This window comes from Lobosporangium transversale (assembly GCF_002105155.1).
Source record: "Lobosporangium transversale strain NRRL 3116 chromosome Unknown BCR41scaffold_25, whole genome shotgun sequence".
NCBI classification, from domain to species: Eukaryota; Fungi; Mortierellomycota; class Mortierellomycetes; order Mortierellales; family Mortierellaceae; genus Lobosporangium; species Lobosporangium transversale.
The window spans coordinates 264,550-274,135 of record NW_019029003.1 but is presented as its reverse complement, the minus strand read 5'-3'; the positions used below and the strand labels follow the sequence as shown (position 1 = coordinate 274,135).

Sequence of the window (9,586 nt, the reverse complement as noted above, 5' to 3'; positions counted from 1 at the left end):
CCGATGCTGATGCAGGGTACAGAGCCTTGAGAGTGAAGACAATAGAGGTTGGTGACCCGGATCTGCAGGCGATGACCGCAAGAGTGTTCTCTAGCAAGATACAGTGCGAGAATGACGATGCTCGCGTAAAAAGGCAGCCGTTCGCGGTTGACGGAGTCAACGTGGACATCAACCCAAATTTGTCCAATGAGCAATACGGACAGATTGTGGAGTTACTTGAAAAGAATAAGGACAGGCTGACTACCAACCTTGAGGACCTCGAAGTGACGTCTATTTTAGAACATGAGATCAACATTCAACCAGGCGCCAAGCCAGTGTACGTAGGATGGTGCAAACGGTACTCGCCGAAGGAGCTTGACTTCCTTAAGAAGAGTGTTGATGATGAGCTTAAGGCAGGAAAAATCATAGAGATGGAGAGCGAGTGGTGCGCGCCGCTGAGTCTTGCTCCTAAGAAAGACGGATCCTTGCGCAAGTGCGTCGCATACATAGGCCTAAATAAGGTTACCGAAAGGGAGAGCTGGCCACTGCCAAACATCGAGGAAATACTTGACAACTTAGGCGGATTCGAGTACTACAGTAGCCTGGACGGATTTCAAGGTTATTACGTGATTGGCATCAAAAAAGAGCATGTCAAGTATCTTGGCTTCCGTACGCCTTTTGGGACGTTTGCATACAAGGTAATGCCATTTGGGCTCAAGAACGCGCCACATACCTTCAGTCGCTTCGTTAGAAAAGTGTACTCAGACCTTATCGGAAGAGTGCTTGAGGCGTACATGGACGATGTGTGCGTGCGCACGATGACCTGGGGAGAGCATTTGAGAGCCCTCGATCATACGTTTGCGGCAGCTCGCGCAGGAGGAGTCAAGTACAAGACTAGTAAGCTCCATTTCGGGTATGACAAGGTGAAGTTTACTGGCCACGTGGTCGGCAAAGATGGAATTGAGGTCATGCCAGACAAAGTTGACAAGGTCAAGAATTTCACCCCATTACGTAGCAAGGAAGATGTACGTGCATTCTTGGGCTTGACGGGCTACTATCGAAGGTTCGTCGAAAGCTACGCTCAGATTGCAGAGCCGCTGACGAGGCTCCTCAAGAAAGGTGCAAGCTTCACCATGGGTCCTGAACAGGTGGCCGCAGTAAAGGGTCTCAAAGCCAAGTTAATTCAAGCTCCGGTACTTAAGGCTCCAGATTTCGAGAAGGATTGGGTGGTCTCGTGTGACGCCTGCAAATACGCTATGGGCGCAGTGCTAGAACAAGAAGATGAGGAGGGTAAGTTGAGACCGGTCTACTTTTACTCGAAGACCTTTCAAGGAGCCGAACGCAACTACTCTACCTTTGAGCAAGAGTGCCTCGCCGTTGTCATAGCCGTCAAGAAGTTTCGGCCTTACATCCTGGGTAGGTCCGTTGTCGTTTACACAGACCATGCGCCACTCAAATGGTTGTTTTCCAAGACTGATCTGACTGGTCGACCTGCGCGGTGGCAGATGATTCTGTCGGAATTCGAGCTGGTCATTAAGACCAAACCAGGTACGAAGAACGGCAATGCAGACGGGATGAGTCGCATTATGTCGGAAGGAATAGCCACGGATGACATCGATGACGAGGTGCCAGAGTGTCTGAGCCGAAGGGCAGAATCCACAGGAGAAAAGTGGCTGGCGAGCCAATGGTACGCGAACTTCTACATGTACCTAGCCGAGATGAGACTGGAGTTAGAAGACAAAGTTGAAATGAGGAGGATCAAGAGACAGGCATACAGGTTTCGACTGACGAAGGAAGGTGACCTACTGTATAGAGATGCCGACAACAGAGAGAAGAGGTGCGTAGTTGAGGATGAAGTCGAAGGTGTGCTGAAGGAGGCACACGACAAGGGCGGTCACTATGGAGCAGAGTCTACCCTAGCAACAGTTCGTGACGTGTGTTGGTGGCCAACGATGAGACGGGATGTATTCCACTGGGTCAAGTCTTGCGGCCGTTGCCAGCAATTTGGAAGTCGAGTGAAACATAACAGGTTGCATCCTACGGTCTCCGAGTTCCCATTTGAAGTTCTCTTCGTTGACTTGATTGAGAACTTAGTCGAAACGCCTAGGGGGATGACCACCATAGTCGTCTTCACAGATTCCTTCACCAAGTGGACTGAAGCACATGCAGTGGCCAACAAAGGCGCGCAAGGCGTCCTAGCTGTTCTATTTATGAAGATTATCTGTCGGTTCGGGCTCCCTGTTATGATTAGATCGGATGGAGGCCCCGCATTTCGTAACGAATTCAAGACTTTCTGTGACCTCTGGGGGATCAAGCACGTCACTGGTTCGACAAGGCATCCGCAAAGTCAGGGACAGGTCGAGGCGACAAATAAGCTTATCGAGGAGCGACTGAGGAGAGTACTGCCAGCTGGATCTAAGGATTGGGATGCATTCCTACCGAAAGCAGTATTCGACGTGAATTGTCGAGTCGTTAGGAGCACAGGAGTGTCGCCAATGGAAGCACTTATGGGCTACACAGGACAGTCAGCGTTACGGCGACTGTTCGCGGACGACAAGTTCCTCGTTTCAGCAGAGGCACCGGAAGAGAACGATGTAGTCCTAGAAGAAAGCATGGCGAGATTTATCGTAAGAAGAGAGGGAATCCGTGAGTATGCATACTCATGCAAGCTTAATGCCAATGACAGGATGAAACGTTACTATGATCGACGTGTTCGCCCACAATCGTTCGAAGTAGGATCAAGGGTTTACATGTTCAATTTGGATTTCGTCACAGGCTTTGGACGCAAGCTGGAGCCGCGTTGGTTAGGTCCATTTGAAGTAGTCTGGGCGAATGAAAAGGGATCATATGGGATCAAGACGGGTCGAACGCATTATGGCACAAAGGATGGGGTAGAAACAATTAATGGAGACTTCCTCAAGCTCGCAACTCAAAGGCAACGATTATGGGAAGATGATTTTATTGAGAACCTACAGAGAGCTACTGAGAAGAATCCCCACTACGCCGACACCGAACAACCTCTCGCGCCAGATCAATTACACCAGCCAAGTCTGGGTCGGGGGCGGGAGGACACAGCAAACGAAGGCACTCCAATCCAATCTCCACATCCCTTGTCGCCAAGGACAGGTCAAGCTCAATCTCGTGACGCTCCTCAGGCGCAAGTTGCACCTTCCGTGAACGAAGCCTCTCGCGAAGACGCGACTGGTCAGCCAAGCCTCTGGAGAATGCCACCTCGCCGTGAAGAAGATACTTCGCCCGTACGCGTTTCTCAATTGGCTCGTCTATGTCTTGAAAGGCCTCAGCTGACCGCTTATTTAGCTCTCGAGCGGGGGGGGAACTGTCTGGGACTGAGGAGATTCTGGAGAAGACTTCTCCGCTGCAAATGGCGAAACAGAGGAAGGGCCAACCTCGTGGTCAGTAAGGGCAACCACCTCAGGAGAAGCAGAAGAAGGGGGAGTGACAACGACGGCAGGAGCAGGAACAACGGCAGGAGTAGAAGAAGAAGCAGAAGCAGGAGGAGTGGTAGGGGTCGAAGGAGTGATAGGAGAGTGAGAAGTGACAGCAGGACGCGACTCTGGAGACGTGCCCAAAGACAGACTTAAGCTCTTGTCTGAAGAGGGAAGCATTGTCTTGGTGGAAGTGGTTGGTCTTGGGCAAGGAGGAACCTCGTCTTTCTTAATAACAGTGCGGGCCATGATGACGATGAAGTAGTTCAAGCAGGGCAAGGAGGAAGGAGTTGCGAATGAAAAAAAAAAAAAGAAAAAAAAAAAAAAAAAAAAAAAAAAAAAAAAGGGAATGGAGGAATGAACCAACATTTATGTCCATGGCAACATCATCATGTGGAAGTAATGGCGTGATCACGGATCAAAATGATTGGCCGAAGAAAGAAAATTTTCCTTGGTCGATGCCAAGGCGAACCAAAGGGTGACAAGAACAATGATGCAATGACCAAAATGCGGGGTAGCAAGAGTCAAGGTGGTAGAAGCGCAAACAGCACAATGAGTTTCTTTCTTTTTGAGCTGCGGCTTGGCGGAGCCGAACTTCGCAGCTGGTGGGGGTGTTGGTTTTAGTTTTAGTCACGTGTAGAGGGTTCGCCACCAACTATTTAACGAGCAACAGCTCAGGAAAATCTGGCTCCTTGTTCCTTATTTTTACACAAGAGCCATTTGAGTACTGACTGTTCTCGTCCAGGTAAAGAGCCCTCACAACGTTCGTCGTTAGTAGCCATAGATCATTAAAGGTTCCTTATTTTTACACAAGAGCCATTTGAGTACTGACTGTTCTCGTCCAGTCTTTGAGTAGTGTGTGTGTTCTTTTATTGTGTTAGAATTATTTATCTATCTGCAGCTGGAAGTGACCGGCTTCATAATCCACCAAAACGACCTAAATCTCCTACCACATCTGCCCCTAAATTTTGCAACAGTATCAAGGCTATCATCATCACATGACTGATTGAAAAAAAAAAAAAAAAAAATTATTATTTTGTCTAGTCTTCACGTACAACCATATGACTATGATAGAGGCTGCCTTTACCTGAGAAGCAGGAGGGAATAGGTCGATTGAGGAGGAGGGCGAAAGTATTGTCTAAAAGAACGATACCAAATTCTCCTTAGTGTTAGTCAATTATAGCTCTGATCCTCTGTTGATATCCAAGACTCAAAGTTTAATAGAAACTTACTTCACTGGTATTTGGGGTCAATAGAGGTGCTTTTATAGAGACCGTCTGACGACCTTGAGAAGTCTTGGTGATGGTGGAGGTAGAAGACATAATGTATGAATGTACGTGTGTGAGAGCGAATGAGTGTGTGTGGTGTGTGAATTTTTTTTTGTGTGTCATTTTGTAAAACGTGGTAGAATAAATTTAGAGACCAAAGACCTCATGGTACACAATATTCCTCGTGTTTGTACAAAAATTATTTGAATCATTTTTGATGCGAATCTTCAGCTGCTTGGGGTCTGAGCAGCGTGAGAGAGCCACATAAAGCTGCCCATGACCATGGCCAAAAACGGGTCGTGGAAGGTATACGCCAACATTCTGAAGAGTCTGCCCCTGAGCCTTGGCGAAGGCAGGTCTTAGGGGAAACTGGCGCCGCTGAAATATGACGGGAGATGATCCATCATCAGTTGCACCGATATTGAGCCGTGGGATGTAGTGGCGTATGCTCTTAAATTTTCCCGCCATTATTTCAGCTTCGATGACTTTGTTCCCAAGTTTACGCACAATGAGGCGCGTACCGTTACAGAGACCCTCCATTGGACTCATATTCCTCAAGAGGACGACGGGCTGCCTGACCTTTAGCTTCAGAATGTTAGAGGGCATTCCAGGAGGGTTTAGGGAATTAAGGGATTCCGTAGTATAAGTAGCTGCTGTTGGGTCCTCAGCATCGGGGATAGAATCCTGTCCATAGTAGACTCTTGGGTCATCACCTGGAAACATTTCTGTTGCTAAAGCATTCAGTTTGTCGACATCCTCATTAAGCGCAGATAAAATGGCACGACTTTCCCAGTAGCTCAGAGAGAAATTAGGATAAGTTCCCAACTGCGGATATATGCTCGCAATGAGCTGCTTCTCCTCGGAATCAAGGCCTGTAGTTCTGAAGATACACTGCTCAGGCAGCTTGATGTAATCGTTTTCAAGCCCAATCTGTATCGTGCCCTCTGTACCGCTTCCTACTTGAAGCAAATAGTCGACGAAAGCTTGAGCCTCTGGATCTGAGGAGCCTCGTAATACCCTCATGTTCATAGTGAGCCTGAGCATTGTTACATGCTCCCAAAGCGCTGATCTTTTTAAGCAAGCATGTACAATGTCCCCTCTTGACCCATTTTTCACAACAGGAAGTCTCCTCCAAACACAACAATTTTCCCGCCAAATGGCTCATTGATCTTTGTGAGGTCCTTTATAGTCCTATCAACAGCTTCAAAAACATGGCGGTGTTGCATAGGACCTTCATCCCAAAAAATCACATCTGTATTTATAATCCTGTTTGCGATACTTTGCCCATGCTTGAGGTTGCAAGTCGAATTCGAATAGATTGGGATCGGTATTTTAAAAACAGAGTGCGCAGTGCTTCCCGAATTCAAAATCAGTGCAGCTATTGCTGAGGAAGCTACCACGATGACTTCCTTTTTAAGGGTGCCACGGATGTAATCAATTGCTGTATTGAAGAGAAAAGACTTTCCTGTCCCTCCTGACCCATCAATGAAAAACAATCGCCTTGTATCCTCGCCTTTGGTAGCCACAGGATCGAGGAAGTAAATTTGAGCGAACTTGGCTGATTGATCATCTGGAGGCAGTAGAGACCCGATCCTGTGTACCACTGCCCCGTTGATTCGGAATGTGTACAGCCATCCCTGGCGTTGGCAAGTTCACGATCGTAGTTGGCACCCAATGAGACATAAGAGAGTGAAGAATTGTATTGCCTTATATGAGTCCGAAAGTCACAGCTTTCTTCAGAATTACCACTGATAAGATCGATTAGCTGGGGAATTGGACGAAGTTCGGGCAGCCTAATTTTTCCTTGTCCACAACAGAGCGAGAAAACCGGCGAATGGATGGTAGAAGCTTTTAGGCGCTCTTCAAGCCAAACGAACGCCTTACAGTGTCTGCACTGGACCATCTCGCCGATCGAATGCCTGTGAGATATAGAACTGATGCCTGTCGCCAGCTACGATCTCTTCACGAAATTCTTCTATCGTGACACGGGCAATGCTCCCTGGATTGACTCTGGCACCAGCTCTATATCGGCATAAAGATATTAAAATATGCATTTATGCATTTATGCAGTAATTGACGCATTAATTTTTTTTTTTTTTTTTTTTTTTTGCACCTTATCAGTAATAGCCTTAATCTCTTAAAAGGTTTACCGAACGTCTGCCTCAATTTCTGCCTCTTGTCGCGAAGCTCGATCCCGGCGTTGCATGGTTTCGCGGACATTCAAAGCTTCTAAAGCTTGGCCCTCAGGTATGACAGCCCTATTCAAGATGTAATATTTCACCAAAAAATGTGCATAGTCAACACCCAACAGTGACAGTCTCATATCCATATCAGTTTGTGAACAGCTTCCATTTATCCATTTACCTGTTTTCAGGCAGAGTAGTTTGAATAATTAGTGGATTGCGAGGGCATGATGTGTGTGTACTCCTTGAGTGCAAAATGCTCCCACATGCGCATGGCCTTTTTGCTGATCTGGGACTGGTATGGGGCATACATGTATTTTAGGTGACATAGTAGGCTTATTAGCATTTTCATTAGACAGGTTTTCTTTCTCTTCAGGAACACACTATCCTGATTTGGTTTCAGCGCATAGTGCTAGCTTGGGTATTTTACCGATAGTTTGGGCAAGCCGCGTTCGAGGCTCTGAAGTGTTCAGTACTCCCACAGCTTCTGCAGGCACGCATGGTTGTATGAGATGACATGATATTTCAATGCCTTTTTGTATAAGATGCGTTGTCCTTATTGATCAACATCGTGTTAATTTATAATATCATTTTGAGCCCTTCATAACAGTGAGGGATAAAGGATACATTCCTTCGTTGCTACCTAGGGAAGCTTTGAAAATAAAGGACGTTTGTGAATTAAAATGTCAGGGTTCTGTACCGATTCCATATTTGGTAAGGCCGTGTATATCTTCAAAAACTGCGCCTGAAACATGGGTAGATCGGAGTTGTTTATTTAAAAAATTCTCACAAAATGCAAACTTAATTCCTTGAGACACCTTTCTCAATGGGCGCGAATGCCCTCTCGACATCATCGACGTTCAAGTCACTAAAGTTTTCCCATTTCTCCAATAATGAAAACGCCTGCTCAACTTCTTCTGGATCCAAATCACCAAGCTTCACCCACTCCTGCTCATATGGATCTTGTAGGTGCACATAAGGCTCTCGATTGTCTGCTTGGGTTAGTTTCCAAGTCATACACCGGGCGTTGGAGCCCGATGGCTTTTTTTGACAAAGGGAGCAGTCTAACGACTCGGCAGCTTCTGTGTTCAAGCACATAAGGGATGATGTGGAAGGAAAAGCGTTCGCGGAGGGCAAAGGATCCATGAAGGAAGCCGAAAGAGAAGTGATGGTAGCCTTCTTTCCTATGTTGTTCCTGGCTATACGTTGAGTATGAGAAGGAAGAGCTTGAGGCGAGGTGGCGGATTCACTTTTTCTCTCTTAATTTCCTTCATAGTGAATGAGGTCGCTTCGCTCTCCTGCTTTCTTTTGCTTCCTCTCGCAGGAGATGGGGCATAGGGAGAAGAAAGAAGAATTTTGTTTTGCCCTCAGAGTTTGACTCCTTGTCGAATGAATCTTTGGAGTGGGCCAATGAGAATTGCGAGCTTCTTTCATGGTGTTGCTTTTTTATAATAAAAGTGAGGGTTAAGTGTAGAAGAAAGCAAGTATGATATGGACGGTTTGAGGTAGAAGACCTTTTTTTTTGCCTTTTATACACTCCTGTAACCTAATGTTTATTGGAACGCACAGACTTGCAGAGATGAATATGAACACACACATCGAAATATGTATAAACGTGGTTTATTAATAGGCTCGGTGCCATCCTGTCTGCAAAGCGGCAAGCCACCAATCACCGTTCCATAAATGGAAGGCGGGCTCTCTACTTTGCAGACAGGCTGGTCTCATACAGTGGAATCTCGATAATTGTACATTTTTGTACAAATTTCGAATTTGATATATTTCTAGGCCATTGGTTGGCTAAGAGCCTCTCAATTCAAAAATACTATTGTAAGCTGACCTCTCTATGTCAAACATGGCAGGAGGGCAGGTAAGTGACTGGCAAGTGAGGGAGATTGTAGCTAAAGGAAGGGATTGCAACTGAGGGAAGGTGATGGCGTAAGCTTGAAAAGATCTTGTGGTATTTTTTTTTTTTTCTTTTGTCAATCATCAAACACGACACAATCATAGCATCAGCCATCAAGCAAGTCCCTCTTCTCTAGTCCGTTCTATTCACGATGTCGGCTACTCTCTCGAGCAACAGACACAGCTGCAGCTGCATTGGTCCCTCTCTACCCTTAGGGCAGGGAGAGTTTAACAGCCATCTTCGCGGTGGCAAAATCCCACCATCTTCGCCATGGTGATGATTGTTAGTGACCAGCGCTGTCTCTGCAGTTGGTTTTCTGTCTGCTTCGAGATGGAGCAAGTCTTGATCCTTTTCACTGTCGCCTCTGTCATTCTCGCTGTCAATTGCCATAATAGTAACCACCTCAACATTTTTTCAGTCTACAGCTGATATAACATTTTGCCAGTACTCGATTCTAACTTTTTTTTTTTTTTTTTTTTTTTTTTAATAATATTAATAATCATATTATTACTATTATCAATATTATAACATACAAGACAAAAGAAGGAGGATCCGGAGCATCCGCAGCCGCACATGGACAAGAATGTTTGGCCTTTGTTGTTCACTCACCACTCACTCCCTCATACTTATTCGATATATAACATTTAATAAATCTACAGCTCGTCACTTTATTACTTTTTCCGGGGGGCTGGGAATGTGAAAAACCAAGTCTAAAAGTACTCCTCATGGATGGCACTTTGTGTGCATTGCATTACAGTACAGCGCAAAATTCTCAGCGTTGGGACGAGGGTATATCTGGAAATTTAG

General features: G+C 46.0%; 1 protein-coding gene across 1 annotated transcript; it reads right to left on the bottom strand.

The window, feature by feature from the left end:
- Positions 1-7,677: 7,677 nt before the first annotated feature.
- Positions 7,678-9,169, bottom strand: BCR41DRAFT_423156 (hypothetical protein; the record flags this gene model as incomplete). The annotated part of the gene is made up of 2 exons (XM_022030260.1): positions 7,678-8,075; positions 8,989-9,169. The coding sequence occupies 2 exons, from the start codon at positions 9,167-9,169 to the stop codon at positions 7,678-7,680; spliced, it is 579 nt and encodes a 192-aa protein (XP_021880136.1).
- Between the last annotated feature and the right edge of the window lie 417 nt (positions 9,170-9,586).